At 43.7% G+C, this 23,261-nt stretch overlaps 1 protein-coding gene across 1 annotated transcript in view; it reads left to right on the top strand.

Moving 5' to 3' along the window:
- dpy19l1l (dpy-19-like 1, like (H. sapiens)) overlaps positions 1-23,218 on the top strand; it is a 29,447-nt gene extending 6,229 nt beyond the window's left edge. Inside the window, exons 6-22 of the mRNA XM_078287380.1 lie at positions 3,022-3,115; positions 3,464-3,521; positions 4,434-4,525; positions 5,792-5,891; positions 8,831-8,908; positions 10,651-10,737; positions 11,101-11,160; positions 12,186-12,266; positions 12,809-12,910; positions 13,444-13,515; positions 15,290-15,369; positions 16,293-16,317; positions 17,415-17,534; positions 18,179-18,353; positions 19,248-19,347; positions 20,028-20,153; positions 20,343-23,218. Of these exons, the coding sequence (XP_078143506.1) occupies positions 3,022-3,115; positions 3,464-3,521; positions 4,434-4,525; positions 5,792-5,891; positions 8,831-8,908; positions 10,651-10,737; positions 11,101-11,160; positions 12,186-12,266; positions 12,809-12,910; positions 13,444-13,515; positions 15,290-15,369; positions 16,293-16,317; positions 17,415-17,534; positions 18,179-18,353; positions 19,248-19,347; positions 20,028-20,153; positions 20,343-20,520 (1,628 nt within the window). The 3' untranslated portion in view covers positions 20,521-23,218. The remainder of the gene's footprint in view (positions 1-3,021; positions 3,116-3,463; positions 3,522-4,433; positions 4,526-5,791; positions 5,892-8,830; positions 8,909-10,650; positions 10,738-11,100; positions 11,161-12,185; positions 12,267-12,808; positions 12,911-13,443; positions 13,516-15,289; positions 15,370-16,292; positions 16,318-17,414; positions 17,535-18,178; positions 18,354-19,247; positions 19,348-20,027; positions 20,154-20,342) is intronic.
- The last annotated feature ends 43 nt before the right edge of the window (positions 23,219-23,261 follow it).

Below are 23,261 nucleotides of genomic sequence, written 5' to 3'. Positions count from 1 at the left end.
AGCCGTAGAGGATGCTATTGCAGTAATCAAGTCTGGAAGTTATGAGGGCATGGATGAGGGTTTCGGCAGCGGCAAAGGACAGGGAGGGCCGGAGGTGGGCAATGTTCCTGAGGTGGAAGAAGGCAGTTTTTGTGACCTGGTTGACATGAGGTAGAAATGAGAGGGTGGGGTCAAGGATGATTCCGAGGTTGCGGACCTGGGTGGAGGGGGTGATGATGGAGCCGTCGATGTTGAGTGAGAAGGTCTGGGCGGAGCGGGTGAGGGAGTTTGGGCCGATGATGAGGATTTTGGATTTATTGCAGTTGAGTTTGAGAAAGTTCCGTTGCATCCATGATTTTATGTCTGCAAGGCAGGTGGTGAGGGTGGAGTGGGTGGTTGAGGTGATGGTTTTGGAGGAGAGGTAAAGTTGAGTGTCATCGGCGTAGCAGTGGAAACGGAGGCCATGTAGGCGGAGGATCTGTCCAAGAGGAAGGATGTACAGGATGAAGAGGAGGGGGCCAAGCACTGAACCCTGGGGGACACCATGGGTGACTGGGGCGGTGGAGGATTTGCAGTTGTTTATGGAGATGTATTGATGTCTGTCAGAGAGATATGAGGTAAGCCAGGAGAGGGCGGTGCCGGTTATGCCGAGGGAGTGTTGAAGGCGTGTGAGGAGGATGGAATGATTGATGGTATCAAAGGCGGCGCTGAGGTCAAGGAGGATGAGGATGGTGAGGAAGCCAGAGTCAGCAGAGAGAAGTATGTCGTTGGTGATTTTCAGTAGGGCAGTTTCAGTGATGTGTTTGGAGTGGAAGCCGGATTGGAAAGGTTCGTAGAGGTTATTGGAGTCAAGGTGGGATTTGATTTGAGCAGCAACAACTCGCTCAAGGATTTTGGACAGAAAGGGGAGGTTGGAGATGGGCCGGTAGTTGTTGGGGATGTCAGGGTCAAGACCAGGTTTTTTCAGTATGGGGGTGACAGCAGTGAGCTTGAGGGGGGGGGGGGACGAGGCCAGTGGACAAGGAGGAGTTAATTATATTGGTGATGAGTGGGGAGAGTGAGCGGAGGCAGGCCTTGACTAGAAAGGAGGGGATAGGGTCGAGGGCACAGGTTGAGGACTTCATGCTAGTGACTATGGAGGATAGGTCGGTTTCAGTGATTTCACTGAAGGATGTAAATGAGTGGCTTGGAAGTAGTGGGTGGTTGAGTTGAAGGCCAGAGAGGGTGGTGAAGGAGGAGGCAGCCAGCTGGTTGTGTATTGTGTCAATTTTAGTTTGGAAGAATGATAGAAATGAGTTGCATTTGCTGGTGGTGAAGGAGTTAGAGATGGTGTCCATGGGTTTGAGGAGTTTGTTGATGGTGGAGAAAAGCATTTTGGGGTTGTTGCAGCCAGATTGGATGATGGAGGAGTAGTGAGAGGAGCGTGCACTGTTGAGGGCATCTTTATATTGTTGTTGGTGAAGTTTGTAGGCATCCAAGTGGACAGTGAGACCGGTTCTTTTGGCAAGTCGTTCCAGTTGACGGCCCTTGGCTTTGAGATGGTGAAGTTGATCGGTGTACCAGGGGGCGGAGTGTGTGAAGGAGACGGGTTTGGTTTTTATGGGGGCAATTTCATCAAGACAGTAGGAGAGTGCGTCATTGTATGTATTGACCAGGTCAATGGGGGAGACGTTCGGAGTGAGGGCAGAGTCGGAGATGGTGTCGGCCAGGATGGAGGAGAGAGAGGAGGGGTTGATGGACTTGAGGTTCCGGAATGTTATGGAGCGTTTCTGTTTGACAAGGGGGGGTGGGGATGTCTATGTCCAGGGTGTCGGAGATGATGAGGTCAGTGCTGGTTAGGTTACTGATGGTGATGCCGGAGGTGCAGACCAGGTCCAGTGTGTGTCCTTTCCTGTGGGTGGGGAAATCTATGTGTTGGGTAATATTGAAATAGTGTAGAATGTCCAGGAGTTCCGTTGTGGTTTTGCAGTCGGTAGAGTCGACATGGATGTTGAAGTCGCCTAGTAGCAGAACAGATGGTGAAATGGCACAGAGCTGAAGGAAATGCAGGGTTTGGCTTGGGGGGGCGATAAATGACAGCAGTGACCAGAGGTTCAGGACCAGACAGTTTAAAAGCAAGGTGTTCAAATGAGGAGGGGGTGGGAATGGATATTGCAGTAGTTTTGATGGTTTGTCGATACAGTGTCGCTATTCCGCCACCACGCCCGTCCTGGCGTGGTTTTTCCATGTAGGTGTATCCAACGGGTGCAGTCTGGTTGAGAGAGAAGTATTCCAAGGGTTTTTGCCAGGTTTCAGTCAGGCAGAGAAAGTCAAGTTTGTTGTCCATAATAAATTCACTGAGGATGAGGCCCTTGTTATTTAGGGATCGGGTGTTGAAAAGTGCAAATTTGAGATGTGATTGTTTCTGAGTGGGCTGGTTTGCTTTGACCGATGTTCGTAGGCAGGTGGAGTGCACGTGTTGTTTGTTGTGGTGACGTAGCAGAGCTGCGGCAGTGCGCCCGCTGGACCACATGGACGGGATGGCATGCTCCGACCCCGAGTAAACAAACTTTCGCCGGGAGCCTCTATGGATGTAGCTGGGTCTGCGTAACAGCCCAAGGTTTTTGATGGCTGAGATGCATAGAGGTGGAGTGATGTGGTTGTTGAATATTTGGACGGGATTAGTTTTACAGGGGGGAGGTGGGGTAACGTGATCATTACCTGAGCATGTCTGTAATTTTAGTCCCATCCGAATCTGCCATGTCAGTAACGTTTATAGACTGCGCGCGCACCAGTAAAAATTCTGGCCTCTTTAACCTCCTGTAAAATTTCCAATAAAAATAACCTCAGGTAAAACTAGTCCCATCCAAACTGACTTCACTGAGATTGTTGTCGGCCCTATTTCGTTTTTTATGTTCATGGTGGCGTCTGTGTGTAACAAATTCTTGTGAATCCAATTACTCAAGAACAATACGTAATAGAAACTTCATACTTACACTGGTCTTGTCTGTGTCTGTCTGTCTGTGTGTGTGTGTGTGTGTGTGTGTGTGTTGTGCGTGATAGGCCTGGGAGACCCGGCATACTTCTACGTGACCTTTGTGTTCCTGCTGAATGGCCTGATGATGAGCCTGTTCTTCATTTACGGCGCCTACCTCAGGTAACTCTGCTCTGTCACGGTCAGACGGACATTAGAGGAGAGTAGAGGAAGTTTTATGATCTGCAAAGGGCAACTCATCTCTCAGTCAGCAGCTAGACGAAATGGAGAGAGAAAATAAAATAATAGGAGATTCAGCAGAGGGTGAAGAGGTTTTGTGGTTGGTCTGTGATCTCCCGTCTCTACTAAAAATGTATGCATTTGAAAGAGGAGATGGAGGTTGACCTTTTTCTCTCTTTCTCTCTCTGTATCTCCCTCTGTTTTTCTCTGTCTCTCTCTGAATCTTTCTCTCTTGCTCTCTGCCTCTCTATGTCTGCGTCCTCTCATCTCTTTCCAATTTTTGTTTTCTAGCGGCAGTCGGCTGGGCGGCCTGGTTACCACCCTGTGTTTTTTCTTCAATCACGGCGAGGTGAGTGCCGTACAGTCCCACGAGATCCTCCTCTGTGGAAATACTGTCCACGCACCTTGTTTTTGCTCTTTCACTCCTTACTATGAGTTTCTTTTACTGACAGTGAGCCAGGAGATTTACGCTTTTGGTACTGCTGCACTTCTAGCAAGTCACTCTGGGTATGGGGCTTCTGAAATGTAAAATGCAAATGGTCTTAGAGAAGCGGAGGGTGGTTGATAGAGACTCATTGCAGCCCTCAAAGCAGCTCAGAGTTGGTTTTGAGCCGGCTGGCAGTCGAGGCTGAACGCCTGCAACCTCCTCCTCCCCAGTTGCCTTCAAAACAAACGGCAAGTCTCTCTATTCCTCATCCAGATCGATACGCTGGCATTACAATCACACACACTCTCACGCAGTCTCCTCTCTCCTCCCATGCATCCCCTGCTGTTTCTCGTCTTTCCTTCCCCTCCCCTTTGTACGGTGGTGTTTTTTTCGGGAGCGTCTGTGATTTTGGTATTTTGGGAGCGGGAGTGACGGGATTGTATCACGGCTGTGTGTCCTGAGGTGACGAATACATGCGCGAGATTGGAGTGTGAACTGTGGGATTGTGTATAAATAGCGTGGGGTTTTGTCATCTGTTGCGTGGCGGTACAAAAGAAACCCCTCCCTTGTTTGTTTCTGTCAGCGGTGCAGTGACTCAGTGACTCAGCATGGCGTGTGCGTGCTTTTTGATGTATTTTCTGCATTTACATTTTTTGGCATTCAGGTGACACTCCCATCCTGAGTGACTTATAAGGGACAAGTAGGGGTTCAGCGTCTTGCTCAAAGATGCTTTGACAGGACACTTGGCTGTTGATGGACACTTCGGCTTTAATGGAGATCAAACCTGTGTGTGTGTGTGTGTGTGTGTGTGTGTGTGTGTATGTGTGTTCCCAGAGCACTCGTGTGATGTGGACCCCACCCCTGAGGGAGAGCTTTGCCTACCCCTTCCTAGTCCTGCAGATGCTGCTGCTCACCTACATCCTACGGTAAACTCGCCATCTCTCCTTTCTCTTCTTCCTCTTTTTCTCTCTCACTCTCTACTGACATGAAAACGGACTTTTACACCTTGTTAGCTAGTTCTCCGTATTATAGTGTATTTAACACCTATTTAACAATAAATGCTTAATTTTCTTGTATTTTTATATCAGAATCCCCGTATGTCCTGGAAAATGCCATATTTTTAGTGGCCGTACATAAAAATTCCAACCAAAAATAACATCACAGATTTTTGAGCAGTCCCCCCTCCGCCCCACCCGTTACAGAAAACCTGTAACTTTCAAAGTGAGACAAGTGGCAACATGGTACGGCGGTGCATTTTTGGGTGTTTGCCCCCGGAAACCCTATTTCCCATGGTTTGCTCAAATTTATTCATTTTGAAAAATCCTGAATTTGTTACAGCACAAGATTATGTGCAAAGCATTTCACAGTTGATTGTTTCACCAACTACACCAATTCCATGGGCTTCACTGCCTTTGTTATGGTCCAACCCACCCGCCCACTTTTGAAGTCTCTCCCCGCGTTATGTTCCGCCCCAACATCCTGCTTTAACTGGAAATACGTTGAATTATGAAAGCAAGACACCACCGAAATGCTGTTTCTGTTACTTTAAAGCAGTGCAGAATTTTTGCAAAAATAAGCTCTTTGATCAAGTCAGTGTTATGTGCCAGTTGGTAGCGTGTGTGTGTGTGTGTGTGTGTGTGTGTGTGTGTGTGCATTTTTCTTTCTATGTTTAGTTCGCTGCGGTGCTTTCTGAGGTGATGCAAAGCTAGCTTGTGCCGTCCACTAAACATGTACAGTGTGCTGAAGCAGCCACTGTGGCAAGCTAAATAAACACTTGACAGTTGGCACACAGAGGGAAAACTGCCACTAATTTTGTCATTGCACACCGGCTAGTTGAGAAGTTGTAAGTTGAGAGCTTCTTCGGCAAAGATGGATGTACTCCTTTAATTGAGTGTGACGCCGCCTTGTGTCGTACGGCTGCAGTCAATAAACTGCTATTTCTTCCACCGCCAGCTTTAAATTGCTCCGAATGAACTCCATGTCTTATTTCTGAGGCTGCCTTGGTACATGACTGGGTTTTTGTACACCAGGATAGTCGGACTGAAATTGAGTGTGTGTGTGTGTGTGTGTGTGTGTGTGTGTGTGTGTGCATGCGTGTGTTCTCAGCAGTCTTAATGCATCTTCCCTTATCTCCCCTACACCCACACTCTCACCACCCTCTTACTTCCCCTCTGCCTGTCTTTTCTCCCCAGGACGCGGAACCCCAGCAGGACGGCTATGGTCGCCCTGGGCGTCTCCAATTTGTGCTTTATGCTGCCTTGGCAGTTCGCCCAGTTTGTGCTGCTCACTCAGGTAAACAGAGAGCAAGAGAAACAGAGATTAAAGAGAGAGGGAAGATGGGAAGGAAGGAGAGGGGGCGGAGAGACTAGGGAGAAAATAGAGACTTGGAGTGAACTGTGGACTGCGGCGAGGAAGAAGAGAGTGCAGAAGTTGTTCAGTATCGCGAAGAAAGGAAGGGGCAGGGAAAGAGTGAGTGGGAGAGTGTGGGATGGAGCCTAATTGAAGGAACAAGTTGAAAAAGTACACAATTTACATCCTCATTTAATGAAAGCGCTCTCTAACCTGTGTCCTTTCTTTTTTGATGTGGAGTTGTTTTTCTAAGTCATAATGTTAACTATTAGAAAACTCATTTTAATTCATCGTAAAAATCCTGAGAATGTTCCGAGGGGGGTTTAAACTGGAGATTGTGAGAAGGAGAAAACACTCGAGCGATGGAGAGCAGCAAGCTAAAGAAAGAAACAGCGAGTTAAACAGCGTGGGCTGGCAGACAAAAGAGCCGAAGGTTGTAGCGAGACTTCAATACACACAGGTCTGCCCTGCGAGCGTCTCTGCTTAGCAACAGTTTGTCTCACACTGTTGAGAGCCGCCTCAGGGCGTTGCAGTTTTATGTATGGGAATATAACACAACACAAGGTGTCAATAGCCCCCTTTTCACTGTCGGCCAAAAGCCCAAGAACTTTGGCCCAGGAACTCAAGCCTGGAACTTAAGCACTGGGCTAAACTTGTTAAAGTGTTTCCACTGAGCAACCTGGTCCCTGCGTAACCATGACAACTAACTTACACAACTGCTTGTCATCAAACATGGCAAACAACGCTGCTGTCAAATGTACCGTATAATCGTTAACATTAGTTTTAATTACTTTGTGGGAAGTTTTAAAAAAGAAGAAGGTTGCAGGATGAGGCTAACCTCATTTACATAAAAAAATAAAGTGTCATCGGTGGGCAGTGATTTAAACGCCTACTGAAGGCGTTAAAGTAAAAAAGAAACTGCCTTGCCTGCGTAAGCAAAGGATTTTTTTTCCCCTTTAACATTAGTCCTTTACTACTGTGTGTGTCAAACTTGGAAAGTGAGTGATAGTAATTGGGGTATTTTCTAGACAGCTAAATAAGGCCAATGTTGGTTTTAATATACGGTATCAGGCTAAAAAGTTGTTTCCAACTCGTAACAGTCTTATTTTTCTATGTGTAGCAAAATTTATTTTTTGGTTGGTTTTTTTCTAAGATAGCAGCTGAAAGTAATGCAGATTTAAGAATTAACATACCTAGTTTCTAACAGGTAGATACTCATTAATGTAGGAATGGCTGCACTCAGTTACAGACGTTACTAAGCAACACCCCCTATTTGAAAAAATATAGAATGTGATGATGTGTAAGCATCAGGGCTAACAGCTTTGGCACTGAGGATCTGGAAGGCCCAAGTAGTGGGGCTTGAGTTCCTGGACTAGCCCTGTTTTGGCCTAGGCCAATCCAGTGGAAAGGGGTCAGGAACTCTGGAACTAAGTTCAAGCACCAGGTTTGGCCCTCAGTGGAAAGGGGGCTAATAAAACTGCTATGATCATTTTTAAATATTTGCAAAGTGCTAACTGGGCCCATATGCAGTGAGTGGGGAAAAGTCTGGAAAATAAGTTGGACACATTCCAGGTCTTGAAATGTTTTGTAATCACACAAACAGTCACACATGACTCCACATTTTAGCTGTTGGAAGTAGCTGTAGATCCACTGTCTTTTCACTTATTGTGCTATATGTTGTTGTGAAGAATAATCCTCAGCTGTACAGTGACATGACCTAGTTGATGGACATACTGCCCAGCCACTATCAGCAATACATCATATATTAAGAACTAGAGATGGGACGATCTGCTTATCTGACGATACGATTCAATACGCGATATGGGGTTCACGGTTCGATACAACCACGATACGATGTAATGAATAAAAGTGCAGTGACAACTACGGCTGGGTATCGGTACTCGATACCTTTAAGGTATCGACCGAAATAACCCAGTACCAAGTAGTATCGAAACTTCTCCAGTCAAATGATACCTGCATTCGATACTTTTTGTACACAGATCTAGAAAAAAATTACTATTTGTATGGTTTTGCTCGCAGCCAATCACCAGAAGCGTTCTTCGATTTAATGCGATGTGTGATTGGCCCACTACCGCAGCAGCTACAACCCATACAGTCTGTGGTGGTGAAGTCGAGCGCGGTGTATGTGACGGAGTTGGCAGTTCAGCGTGCCGAGATGCCACCAAAACGTAAAAAAAAGGTATCGAATGAAGTACTCTATTGGTATCGGTATCACTTTAAGGGTACTGGTATTGGTACTGGTATCGTAATTTTTGAAACGATACCCAGCCCTAGTGACAACAAAGTCTGACTAAACAACAATTTAAAAATGTCATTACAAAGTGTAAATAATATCATTTGGATGGAGAGCTTGTGAAATTGTGACGGTCAAGCCGTCCCATTTGTGATTACTACAGCAGAATAAAACGTAGCTAATATCACGATTCATTTTTCTGCCTCACGATATGTATTGTTTACATTTTTGTATTGTGATATATTGGATTTCTATATATATCTTCCCATCCCCATTAGGAACACAACCATAACCTTCAAATCCCACCAAGAAATTAAGATCTGGAAAAATATGGAATTTTGAAATGGTAAATATGCAGGAAGCCTCTGCTGACCTGTGGATGTAGGCAGTGTGTGTGAGAAACTGGCCCACAGCTGTAATGGCAGTATAGACCTGAATCTAGATATTGGAGAGGAGAATCAGAGGGGAGAGGTGCTTGTTGTAGTTTTCAGTCTACAACAGAGGATGGGGAGGGTCATCTTACCATTGGGGGAACCAGGAGGGAGAATAGCTGTTTGTACATTATTATTTGGAATCAATATTTGTCTGGAGCGTACAGCTGAGGTTGTTTGTTCTTTTTTCTTTTCAGGTGGCCTCTCTGTTTGCCTCGTACATCCTGGGCTACCTCGGCGCCACCAAGATGCAGTCCATCCTGGTCACTCACATGGTAGACGACCTTCCTAAACCCTCCGTGAAAAATCCATCAGAATGTTAGAAAGTCTCTTTTTCTCAGCTCGGCCTATTGATCTGCTTGTCAGCGGTGCATCATGCAGCGGCACTGCTTCAGTTTAGTTTGGTTGCACGGTGATAAAACAGAAACAAAGAGATCAAATGAAACAGTCATAAAGTGATTAAAAACACAGAAAGAGGAGATGCAAATTAGAAAGTTGTGCAGATGAGATAAAGAAAAAAAATCGAGCAGCTTATAAAAACACCTCACCTCAAAAGAAACAATAAGATGAAAACATGGTGAAGATTTGGGTGTTTCACAAAAAGACATTTAGCTCTGTAGTTTACTGCAGCACAGTTGGAATTTGCCTCTCAGTGTGTATGTGTGTCCATGCGTGTGTGTGTGTGTGTGTGTGTGTGTGTACGTGTGTACCACAGGTTGTACCCTGCGTAAGTGAAAGGCTGTAGTCATTCCCTGCTTTCCAGCTGCTGTCCTCTCAGTTGTAATGTGTTCTGCATCACTCCTCAGTCTCCTTATCTCACTCTCCTCCTCTTCACTCCAGTCGGGGGAAATTTCACATGCGTCTTTACACCGAGCTGCAAGGACAACACCAGAGGAGATAGGGGTGGCTTTTTTAGCATTAACAATTGTGCCGTGTGTGTGTGTGTGCGCCGTGTGTGTGTGCCGTGTGTGTGTGTGTGTGTTCGCAAGCTCTCGCAAAGTCTGTTTTAGCATGAAAGAGGGAGGAGACGTGGGCATGCGGAGGAACTTGGTTTATTCTGCCAAGGACAAAAGTATGTCTGTGTGTTTGTGTGGGTGTGCAGGGGTGTTTGTCAGTGTGTGTGTGTGTGTGTGTGTGTGTGTGTGTGTGTGTGTGTGTGTGTGTGTGTGTTATTCTGGCCGTTCCATCCCTCTCCTCCACATTCTTTCCCCCTAATCCCCTCAGCATGCCAGGCTGTTAGCCAAGGCCTGTGTGCTCCACAGATAAGGAGAAGGCCCTTTGTGGTGAGATGGTGGAGATTTGTGTCAGAGGAGGGCATATGGCTCTGCATAATTCAAACCGCTTGGCAAAGATGATTTTGTGTGTGTGTGTGAGAAGAGAATACATACACACAAACAAGCGTGTGTGTCCTCCATGACCTACAGCATTGTTAATTAGCTTCAGTGAGGTCTGTTGCTTCTGGGCTGAGTAATGTGCATTTTCGGTCACTGCGCTGTCACCATATGCAGAGTGGAGCATTCATACACACATTTTCACTTTTCAGTACGGGATTAAGCATCAAGAGTTCCACTGAATGAGGATTATGTTGGATAGTGGCAGTGTATTCAAAGTTTATTACACCCCATTTAATCTCTAGAGTGTACTTGACAATACTGCCACTCAGAAGACGTATTATTGACACTTAATACAATTTGTACTGGACCAACCTCCTACTACTGACTGACTCACCAGAGAGATTTTGTATTTTTTTGCAGGCAACAGTGCTTTTATGTGACCGCTGGAAACTTGTGAAGACTGGCTTTCTGACCTCCAGTGCTAAGCCTGCATGCTAAGCATCGCTGTAATTACACAGACAGGTCACGCACATCAAGCTACTGTACACGCCAGTCGGCTGGATTCAGCGCCTCTGTAAAGGGGAAACAGCCGGCGGCTTGCGCTGCACAGTCCACAGCCACAGTATGAATAAAGCAGGATTGTGATGAATGACGCCTCCTCTCTTGCTGTCCGCCTCCTGCAGATCACACTCGGCGTCTGCTTCGTCCTGATGTTCGGCAACTCCATGCTGCTCACTTCCTTCTACGCCTCCTCCCTCGTCTCCATCTGGGTGAGTTGCACCTTAGATGAGTTAGCATCTGATATGAATTCATTGAATGTTCTGGGGTTGAATGTGCCAGACAAGATAAATTGGTCAGTGTAAGACTGGAACAGACTGGAAAACGTAACAAATCGTCAGAAGTGCAAACCCTGGCTGCCAGTCCAGAAAGGCTGAGGGCAAAGGGCTCAAATAATGTATAAAATAATAGCAAATGATATCACTGGACCAGGTCTGGTTGGAATGGCAGTGGGGAATGGACTGGAAATGGAAAACCATGGTTAAGATGATGTATGAATGTGCTTTATCATGTAGGGTAGGTATGGATTATCTCATGTTTTTGTGGTTGTAAATTCTGGCTTGGTCATTTCTCAGGCAATCATCGCGCTGAGGGATCGATTTGCTGAAGCTTTCAAACCTGGCATCGTCACATGGGTATGAAGAAATTGCTTTTGCTTGCACATGTGTGTGTGGGGTGGGGAGATGTTAAAGGGTAACTTCGGTATTTTTCAACCTGGACCCTATTTTCCCATCTTTTTGTGTCTAAGTGACTAAAGGGGACAACAATCTTTGAAATTGGTCCAGTATTGAGCGAGATCGCTTCAGCAGGCAGCCGCAGTCCACTAAAAGTGCTTGTTTTTGCCACTGACAGGCTCAGATTGTTATTATAAGTGTCTGACAACATTATGGAAAGGACCCTACAGAGAAATGAAACATTTTTCTTTACCTTTCGCTGTGTGTAACTTCCTGCAACAACTCAACTCTCACGCGGATCAAGCGAAAGGTAAAGAAAAGCGTTTCATTTCTCTGTAGGGTCCTTTCCATAATGTTGTCAGACACTTATAATAACAATCTGAGCCTGTCAGTGGCAAAAACAAGCACTTTTAGTGCACGTACATTGACGGTGCGATTTGTCCCGTCGGATTACATTGCAGCTCGTTTCGCGGCTGCCGGCTGAAGCGATCTTGCTCAATACTGGACCAATTTCAAAAATTGTTGTCCCCTTTAGTCACTTAGACACAAAAAGATGGGAAAATAGGGTCCAGGTTGAAAAATACCGAAGTTACCCTTTAACGCTGGTAAATGCTGACTGTGTGATTATGGCTAAAATGTAGCCATTCTATGTGAAATCCAATGTTATATTGTCTGTATGTCAATATTGTACAATTATTTGTGGAAACTGAAATCACAAAATGGTAAATATGATCATACATGATTAATTATGCAGCCCTAGGTTGTAAGTTTGGCTTCTGCTACTTTTGCAGGTAACCAACCATTATTTAGATGTACTATTATAAAATAGTGAAAGTGGCTAATGAATTTTGGCATTAATCAGCCATTGTGCCCAGTCAACAGAATAGTTATCCGCCTTGCTCCCAGCCCCACAGCACCTGAGGGCTTTGACTGCAGCTTCCTGTTTGAGGTTTGTGTTTATCTGACCTCCCTCTCCTCCCTCTCAGGCCATGCAGGGTCTGGCTTGGGTCGCCTCCACAGTTCTGCTCAAATTCATGCTGTCCACCATCCTCGGTGCCTCCGATGACGTAAGCTACTCTAAAGTCACCTTTCTGAGAATCTCATATCTGGAAAAACTTGAAATATTCTGTTTGAAATCTGTTTAAATGATATGCATGTAAAATAGCCTAAGGCATCAATCAAAGTACATGACTACACAGGGCTCCTGTCTGAAAAGGTCTGAAAAGTCTAGAAGCATATGGAAAAGGGATTTGATCATCTACAGATCTAGAAAAGTTTGGTAATTAGACAGACAAGTTTTGAAAAGTCTGGAAAAATATTGTTGTTCAGTCCCCAGAAATCTATGACTACACATTTAATGTAGAACCTGTGTTAGTTCACACATTGTACTATTTGTAGTACAAGACAAACAGTCTTATTCTGCAGAGTCTTATGACCTAGCTGACAGTCATGTTGTCCACTGCCACTGTCAGTATAGGTCATATTGGAACTATGACCAACATTCTCAAATGCAGTCAAGCAATTAATGTCTAGAATAAAGAAGAACGATGGAATATTGAAGTACAGAATGTATAGAAAGTTTCTCTACTCTGCTTTTTTTCTCTTCCAGGCTCACATCAGCGGCCTGATCAAGTCTAAGTTCACCAGCTACAAGGACTTCCACACCCTGATGTACACATGCGCTGCCGAATTCGACTTCATGGAGATCGAGGTATGGCTCAGTCGAACGCTTTGGCTTCCAGTTTAACGAACTGAAAAATTAGGTCTTGCATCAACGTTGACATTTATTTTCCTCATATCAAAGCAGACACAAAATGGTGATAATTGAAGAGTGTGAACCTGTGTGCTGCAACCTTGTTTTGTGATAAAAGGAAAGTCTTAGGTGGTGAGGAACGGTGTGAAAATCTCACCAAACTTTCGCTTTCAAAATGTCACCCGGTTTCCTGTGAAAATGTCAGGGATTTCAGACAAAATGCCTGCTGTTTTGTATCAAAGTGGTTATTATCAGCGCACAGCAGGACAGAGTTTAGAGAGCCACAGATCTGTGCTCTGTGTTTGAGGGGAAATGGTCAGAGGCCTAATGAGCACAACCTGCTGGCAGCTCATTTTGGACGGGTTATGGTCTAGACAGCAGTCTAGTCTTGTGCCTATTCTGTGTGTTTTTTGCATGTGTGTGTATGTCTGTGTGTGTGTGTGTTTTGAACAGCATTAGATGACTGCTCAGTCTCTCTGTCTCTCTCTCAGACCCCAGTACGTTACCTCAAAACGTTGCTGCTCCCCATCAACATGCTGGTGGTTGCTCTCATCGCTGGACGGGTAACTTTTACACATAATCCCATACACACATACACACCTTTTTTTTAACATACCTCAGCAATAGGGTAACAGTTTGGTATGATTTCAGAACAGCTGCGAGAGAAAAAAAGCTCTTTTATTCAACAAAAGAAGCATGATAACTAACCAAGGTGTATTTGTGCATTCATGTGCTGATGGGAAAGTCCGACATCCAGGGCTTCCAAGTCGGCTGCTAAACAGCGTTGCATTAATTAGTTTTTTTTGGGGGGGAAATCAAACCCGGAAGACAAATGATAAATAAACATGGACTCCTGCAGCTTAACAAGCTAATTTGATGAACTTCATTCAAACAAATGTTAGGTTAGTCTGGCTGACAAGAAGGTGCATTTGTATGTTTTCTTACTGTTGACTGACACAGAACTTGATTATTTTTTATCTTGTAGTGAAGGTTTAAGGTTACCATTGAGTCATAATTTTGAAACTCGTCGGAAATTTGTTTTTCCAATATATCCGATAGCACATGAATGCACAACATGTCCTGGCTGTAAAGCCAGGACATGTTGTCTGGCTACAATGTTTTACTGATGTCTCCATCAGTACAACATCGGTATCTTTCACTCAAACTCTGCATGCTTTAGTTGAATAGGAAATTCAAAGGTTTTGGCCCGGTCTGTAGTTGTGGTTTTGGACCTCACCAGACGGGCGCATGTGTGATTAGTTGGTTGGTTGATAAATTGGTTGTCATGCAGCACGAAGCTTTTCATCTCAGCCTTCAGAATAATGTAGTGGGCAGTCAAACATGAGGCCCAAATCACTTTATAGTCTTGTGGCAGGCTGCTTCAGTGCAGCAGGAAGACAGAGCGGGCGGGCTGTCTGCTCTGATTGCTGGCACAAACATGAGATGGATGGTTACAGGTGTGCAGTTCGCATTGCGCAGTGCCTCTACATAAGACTCTAAAACTCACTGGAGTGATTTTCATCTCTGACTTGATCTCCTGCCGCTGTTGTGCCTCATGAGGCCTGCTGTAGTTCATTACTGCTGTACCATGGTAGTGCTGCAGCGTTGCGTAAATTGACACCAAAATCGCCTTTTATCCTTATTTTTTATTGAGGATTGTGTGTAATCTGACCTGAAATCATAATAGTTGTGTCATCTATCTTCCTCCTGTCTGTCATGCTCTGTTGATACCTGGCATTGTGGTAGTCACTAACTGCCAGTTTTAACTAGGAACAGCATGCAGACTCAGCAAACCTTCCCATAGCAAAAAACTAAACTAAAATTAAACAGGATAAATCAATAGAGAAGTTTAGTAGAGAGAAGTTTAGTACCAAATGTTCCTTTTTGAACACATACTAACATGGACACACACATACACACACTCACACACACACCCACATATGTATATTTGTATAAAGAGGCTTTTGTAAGTCTGGGAAGAGTCTGTCAGCCTGGAAGTTGCAGTTGTCGTATTCGCTCTGCATGAGGCACACACTTCAGGTTCAGATTGTTACAGCTAGCTTTCAGAAGTGACTGGGGAGAATTGTTCCAAACATTTAAGGTGAAGAAATTCCCCCGGTTTGTCCAAACCTGACAGTTTGATCTCATTATGCCTGCCCCATGCTGAGCTAAGAATACATGAGTCATTTTGACAAAGCATGGCTTGCTGTACGTGTGGTATAAAATAATCAAATTAAAAAAATCTTTGTACACTGTGTGCCATCTGTTGGAAACACAATATGCATACCCAACGGAATATTCCTTTGCATTTCATCGTAACTGTTTGTTCCTGTCCAGACTGTCCAGGATATAGTCCGGTTCCTGAGGGAAGGAGGGAAGGCGTCTGTTAAGACCGAGGATGATGAAGAGGCTGAAGGGTGAGTGACCCGGGCCTTCTGGTAGCCGGGCCTCGGTTGTCTCATCGCTCATTTTTGTTTTATTCATATTCACTCGTTTACCTCACCTACGGTTTTGAATTTGATAATTCATTATTCTGATTAGACTACATTCGAGACTGTATTCCTGTTGCCCAGCCACTAGCAGCATACTGTACATTATTTTGAACACTGACCAAAATCTTCAAATGCAGTCAAGAAGTTAGGCTGAAAACATCTGGAATTTTAGAAATGGAAAATGTTCAGGAACCGTGCCACAGGCTGTGAATCCAATACAGTACTCCTTTCCTCAGAGGAAACACGTGATTCACAAAGTACAATAAATCTACAATAGCTTGGCTACATAGAGCACAGTACACACACAATGTACATATCACAATGGAAATGTACATTGAGCATGGCATACAGTATGGTTATAGATGTAGAGGATGTAAGTGAGTGCACTGGCCCAGCATACCACTAAGTAGTCATAGTGACAACGAAATGATGCATTAAATAAGCACAAAATTCGTAACTGTTGCAGTGGTGGACAAGAGAATATGAACGGAAAGAAAATGAGCGATTAAGGGGCTGAATTCAGTCCTCTGTATTTTGTCCTCAGTTTGTGGCTGTAAGCAATGTGTACTTTGTCACTGGCCTGGTTAAATAAATAGGTCAAACTTCAGGTTTAAATTTCACCTGCTTTGAGATTAACCCTTTACAACCTTTTTCAAATGTTAACATGCAAATGAGACTTATTTTCTAATAGTACGTTTTCAGAACTCAAATGAGCAATATCTTAATAAATGATCAATACTAATTTATTAAGTTATTTATTAATCATCTTAAATATTTTTCTCAAATTGTTTTGTCCCCAGCTGAGCTTGACATTGCTGTAACTCTGCCATTTCCGTTTTATTTTGCAGGCCTGAAATGGTAGCTAAAGGAGAGGTGAGAAAACATTCATTTTCACATCCCTACTGTTATTTCCGAGTATATACACAAGCATTATCGCAGTAACACCTCTGTGTGCACTCTCGGGCATTTTCACATCGTCATGCCATTTTTCTAAACCTGTTTTATTTGATTGGAGAGTTCATTTTCCTCCTCCAGTGCCGTAATGTCCACCTGCCCGTGCTGCAACAAGCTCAGTAATTATGTCCCTAAGTGATTTTCATCCCCTGCCTCATTACTGGGAAATGAAAGGCAATTTCCTTTCTGCTATGAAATCTCTCTCACTCTATTGCCCATTCTCAGCTTCCTCCTAGCCGTCTCATGTTATTCTCTCTTCTGTCTCTCCCATGGCAGGAAAATTTGAGAGTTTCATCCACCGGCCACAGTGGCTGGGAGCTTCCAAAATTTACACTTAATTGCTTTCGTGTTCCTGTATGGCTCAGTGGGTAGAGCATGGCACTAACGCTGCCAGGGTGAGGGGCTCCATTCCCCGTAGGGCTGCTCATGCAAAAAAATGTCTCCACTTTGGATCAGAGCATCGAACAAATGTCATTATATGTCCAGCCAGGGTTTGAATTACAGGGGAGCCAGGGGAAGCTTAGCTTCCCTGGAAGTAATAACAGTTTAAATTCAGGGGAGGGCTGCTAAGAAATATAATCAACTATCATTCTCTCACTTATTTCAGATGTACTTTGTATTCAGTGATTAATGTTGCAACAAGATAAAATAATGTGGAACTCCACAGCTGCCCAATCTTCCTGTAAAGTGAATCCAGATGCAGTTTTCGGATCAGATGGTCTAGTCTGATGTGCGTGTTCCTCAGCTGGTGGGGGTGTACACTGTGTTGAGCAACATGTATAGTGAGTCTAACTGACTGTCAAACTTCACCTGATCACTGAAGCAACAGTGTGATTTAAAAAAAACAAACGCTGCTCCAGCTGATGGTTGGTTATAGTCATAGTGGCTGGTAGATTCTCCTGGTAGTTGGTGTTACTTCTCCAGCCTGATCTCTCCACCTCCTCACTCCTGTTTAGTTTCCCCTGCACCCCGTTGCTTCTGTTGTGACTCCCTCTGTGAACTCCCCCTCTCTGTAGCTGGTGTACCACAGTCTCCAGCTGGTGGCGTTTGCCGTCCTGGCGATCCTCATCATGCGTCTGAAGCTCTTCCTCACGCCCCACATGTGCATCATGGCCTCCCTCATCTGCTCCAAACAGGTCCGGCAGGCTGTCTTATTGCACAAGTGAAGGATGTAATTCCATAACATTATATACTGTATGTACTGAATCTCATTAGTCAGTGTTTCTCAAGGAAAGATTGTGTAATTTTGTGTTAGTTTTATTATTATTATTAAACCTTTATTTAGTATTTTAGTAAGCAAAGGTTAGCTCATAGCTTCGACAGTAGTCCATAAGGTGTTGCACTTTTATGCCACCAATCATTTTCTAAGAGAAGGTATCAGCTTTTTTCCTTTAACAGTGAGCATCTAATTTTGGAAAGAAACTTCTCTCTACTAAACTTCTCTATTGATTTATCCTGTTTAATTTTAGTTTAGTTTTTTGCTATGGGAAGGTTTGCTGAGCCTGCAATGCCCTGCTTCACAGTCACACAGACAATACTGATACATACAATATCAATAGGAAGTATAACTAGATACACCGCATCACCATGCATTACACAAAATCAATATTTTAGGTTCTCAAATGTTTGGTAGTACTCACACAGTAATCCCTCCCTAAGCTGATATCTTCGTCATGTTCTACCGTTTCTCTTATCTCTCTCTCTCAGTCATTCACACTCTGTCTCTCTTCCTCTCTCTCTCTCTTTATCTCGCTCTCTCTCACCCTCGTTGGTGCGTCAGTTGTTTGGCTGGATAGGGGAGAAGTTGAAGCTCCAGATGGCGGTGTTTGTCGTCATGGCTGTCATGGCCATACAGGGCCTGGCCAACCTGCAGGCCCAGTGGGGCATCATGGGAGAGTTCAGCAACCTGCCCCAGGAGGAGCTGCTGGACTGGATCCACGAGAACACCAGTCCCAGTGAGTGGTGGTGATGTCATCAACCTGCGACTGACACACAACAGACATTCAAAATCAAATGACACAATGCAGTATTGCCAAAATACTACATTACAATTATGAATTGTGGAAACTATAATCACAAGTCCGATTGTACACGATTGTGCAGCTCGAACAAGTGTACTTGATTGTACACTTGTTCTTGAAGCACCACTGTTGACTCCTTAGTTTATTTTACTTCTATTTTTTAATTTCTTTTACAAGGACAATGCACTTTAACAACAATGTCTATAAATATGCCACAGTAAGCCAAAAATGATTGTTTTCATGTTTCAGTATGTTAGTTGGTTAAGCAATTGACTGAATAATTATAAGCAATACGTAATTCAACTTTTTTCCATGATATAGTTGCTAATCCATACCTAATGCATTCTGTTATAATGATGCATTTTATTTGTACTGCACTTTTCATTCATAGTGAATCTCAAAGTGCTACAGAGTTAAAAACATAAAAATAAAAAAGAAGAAGAAAGAGATCGCTAACAAAAGTTAACACGAAAAAGCCTTCCTGAATAAAAAGGTCTTAAAAGAGTCCAGGGTCTGCGCTGCCCTTAGATGGTTAGGAAGGCTGTTCCACAAGCGCGGTGCAGCCGAGCAGAAGGCCCGATCCCCCACGGTGCGGAGCTTGGTACTGGGGGCCCGGAGGAGCAAGCTGTTGGTAGATCTGAGAGTGCGGATGGAGGTTTGTGGGGTAATCACTTCTTGTAGGTAGGGAGAACTGATACTTACAGAATCACCTGGGGCAAGGAAAGGCTTATGATTGACAGTAGAGCAAACTGTTCTTTTCCCAGCACCATTCCTTCTTTTCTCCATTTGCCTCATATTTACTGTCGTGTGTGTGTGTGTGTGATGCAGATTCTGTGTTTGCCGGAGCCATGCCCACCATGGCCAGTGTGAAGCTGTCCACCGGTCGGCCCATCGTCAACCATCCCCACTACGAAGACGCAGGTCTGAGGTCAGTAGAGCTCCCGGCACACTGCAGCAGAACTGCTATTACACTAACATCAGGTTTCCCATGCAGGTGTGGGAAAAGTCTGGAGAATGAATTTGATCAAGAACGTAACAGTATTTGGCTGGCGGCAATTTCCAGTCCTGAACAGAGTGTAGTAGCCTAGTGGACACAAAATATTACAATGCATATACATTATCAGTATACGTTATATTAAATACTGACTAAACTAAATATTCAGATGCAATCACCAAATTAAGGTTGGAAAAGGTGTGGAATTTTGAAATGGGAAATATGCAGGGAGCCTTTAACATAAAGACTCACTAAGGAAACGGCAAACACTCTTCTCTGGTAACTCATGTTCTGGACCAGCTGATGCTATCCAAATATTTACAGTTTCAAAGTTCCACATAGTTTGTTTTTGTTCATCCAATCCAGTTGTCTCTTTGCTTGTAATCTTGATGATGTTGTTGCTGTTTTTCTTGTGTTTTTTTCTTCCTTTAACCCCTTGGGGTTTCTTTCTCATCTGCACAAAATAGCAATTTGCATGCATTGTTTTTGTTTTTATAATCATATTTCACTCTGTTTTTTAAATTGTTTTGCTTCTGTTTATGTTACTAAACTTGTCATCCACCTTGTACGTTCTGACAGTGTTGTGAAATCGTTGTTGCGTTGTTTCCTCCCAGGGAGAGAACCAAGCTGGTGTACTCCATGTACAGTCGCATGTCTGGAGAGACGGTGAAGAGGAACCTGATGAAGCTGAGGGTGGACTACTTCGTCCTGGAGGACTCCTGGTGCACCAGGCGAACCAGGTAACTCAGCACCGCACTCTGTCACCTTTTACAAACTTATTTACAGGTTACATATGCATTTTAGCTGATGCTCTTATCCAAAAAGAGTGAGCTGTTTAGGTACACTTATAGTTTATTATTCTGAATGAATTTGTCCCCCCCCCCCCTCTCTCTCACTCACACATCTTTTTCCTCCTCTCTCTCTTCCAGGCCAGGATGCAGTATGCCAGAGATCTGGGATGTGGAGGATCCGCAAAACGCCGGCAAAATCCCCCTGTGCTCCCACATGTCCAGGAACCCGGGGCCTCACTTCACCACAGTGTTCTCCAACAACATTTACAAAGTTCTCAAAGTCCCCAAAGCCAAAGTTGCCAAAGATCTCAGATAACAGCCGGGGTCGGACTGGTTTAGCAGAACCCTCTTGCTATTTCTATCATTTGTGTTTTGTTTTGTTTTTTTCTTTTTTTTTTAAAAAAAGGATTACCTTGTTTTTTGGTCAGTCTCTCTGTTGGAGAAGCCACTGCCATTGCTGCTTTTTACTCCCCAAAACCCAAACCCTCACAGCTGCCCTTTCTTGCGGTGCTCTGATTCACTGAGCAGTGGACTAATAATAAGTCGGACGCAAAGATAATTTCCCACGAGTTTCTAAAATACGAATCATGACGGCCTCAAGGTTCTCGGTTGTGTTTGTGACTTCAGGAAACTTTAGAAAGGTCCCCGCAGTTTGCTAATCGTCCCTGTTGCTGCATCCCGTCGCCCGGCCACGTTCCCGCTCCACGTTCCCGCTCCACGTTCCCGCTCCTGTTCCAGTTGATTCCTAAGCGATGTCAGAGGCCGTGAGGCGTCGCAGTTCTGCGTTTAGTTCGTTGCCTTGGTTCTGTTACATGGAATTCTTATTTTAAGACAATGTTTGTTTGGTTTGCAATGCAGTTGTACAAGACGCTGAATTCAGATATCAGTATTTTTTTTTTTAATTACTATATATAACTAATTGTCTTTGGCTTTCGCTGTAGAAGTCAATTTTGTCTGCCAGGACCAATCGAAGATGTCCACGTACTGTGAAGCAATACCCTTTGCAAACTTGACAACAGCTGTATTCATTCTATTGTTATGCACAGTGTTGATCTTTGAAAAGATTTTCAGTAGTACAATATATTTTTTCTAATTTATTTGTGTTAGCATTTTTATGCAAACAGTGTTTCAGAGTCTTGGGAATCTCACAGGCAAATTATGTTCTTGTGTTTTGAAGCTTTTTTATAATCTTTCAATACATATCATTCTCTGTTGGGATGGAATTCACTCAATTCAGAATACGAATTTTAATGGCAATTCACATAATAGCAGAGCCTCTGTTCTTAATTTATCTATAAACTGGATATAAGAGGTTTTTTTATGGCAGAAGATGTACAGTTTTTGAGTTTCAAATAAATCCAACTTCCTGCTGAAAGTGGATTGCCCCCAACTCCGCCCTGTTACATTTCCTATTATCAGCAGTTTTGTGGGTACCCAAACAGTTATTTTCTAATACACCAATGTACGGCCTTTTAAAGGTTGTTTTTGTTCTTTAAATTATTATTTATTGCCAAAGCAAGTCTGTTATTAAAGCTGCGCATTTCAGGGTACTGTAGCACGTGCAAGATGTATTTGTAGTGATTGAGAACCGTCAGAGAAACAGTGGTAGTTTTGTGACCGGAGTTCTTTAAACAGTCAATCCAAACTGTTGGTAGCAGTGAATTTTCTTGGTAGCAGTCTTGTTTCCTCCTTTAAACCACGTCGATGACTATTTAAATTCAGTTTGGAGGCATTTTTTGGTAGATCTGGAATTTAAATAAACTTTGAAAGTTACAACACTCTTTCCAAAAGGAGGAACCCTTTTGCTTAAATTTGTAGCTTGTACTGTCCAAAAGTGGCCTTTACACCTAGGTAAAATTAGCAATGGATTTTGGCACCATAGCTGCATGTTGTAGTCACGGTTAGAGCTAAAATAATCCGACCCACAGGGCTGTTTGAATTGCAGTGTTCCCTTCCTGCTTTATTCGTATGTACAGTGTTTTAAATGTGAAATATCTGGCTCAGAAAACACAGTGCTCTTCTCGCTTCAAACCACTTTTCTTTGCTTCAGTCCTGCTGCTCCAAAAGCCCTGAGCCACTCTGCAGAACGAGGGCAGCGGTCAGCTGGGCTGTCGGCATTACAGCACACAGGATGTTTTTTGTATTTAAGGGATTCATCACTCATATGGTTCACACCACGGCTCTGCAATGACCAGAATGAGCCAATAGAGGTTTGTCATAGATTGTTTTGAATAGTTACCTGACTGTAAGAGGGAGATGCCACCATGTTGCAGGAGTGACACCAACAGGACAGATTGTAACATTATCACCTCCTCCTCATGGATCCCTTTCCCTCCCATTACAGTGTAAATTGAACTCAACACCACTACACACATTTGTCAGTTTATTTGTCAAAGAGGTGTTAACGAATCTTCTCTTCCATGCTTACTCCTCCAACATGGCGGCAGGGCCTCTTGATCATTGGTGACCACTGATCCAATACTCTGTGATGCGCTTCGATTCTATAAATGCTGCAAGTTTACTCTTGAGGTTAATTTTCTTGTGTGTGTGAACTTCTGACAGGTTGTGACATGGAGGTAGAGCACAGCTTAGTGGTGATCTCATTGATGGGCTGTAGAATGAGATGATTACTGTCTTTCTTTAAGGTTTATACTCATTCACTATTAGCATGGTCGACATGTTAGTAACCTGAGAGAATATCAAATGTGCCAGAGCGAGCTGTTGAACAAATCATACAGTTTGTGTTCATGTATAAATCATTTATATTTTGTGCATTCCATTTCGGAGCTGATTATGTTATGTACCACTGGTATGATTACTGGGGGATCCGTGGTGTCGAAGTGTTCTTGAAAGTCAAGTGCCCGTTTTTAAGGAGTGGGGCTATAGCCACACTTCCTGATACATTTTGACGTAAATAGTTTATTCCTGTGGCAGACCTAGCTTTGTTTCAGATGTCTTTTATAATATTTGTCTATTTTGTCTGTATTTTAAAAAAAAATAAAAATAAAAGTTTCTTATCAGCAGTGTAGCATATTTTGTCTTGAATTTATGTTTGAG

This window comes from Centroberyx gerrardi, chromosome 12, assembly GCF_048128805.1.
Source record: "Centroberyx gerrardi isolate f3 chromosome 12, fCenGer3.hap1.cur.20231027, whole genome shotgun sequence".
NCBI lineage: Eukaryota > Metazoa > Chordata > Actinopteri > Beryciformes > Berycidae > Centroberyx > Centroberyx gerrardi.
This window is presented reverse-complemented; position numbering and strand designations above follow the sequence as displayed.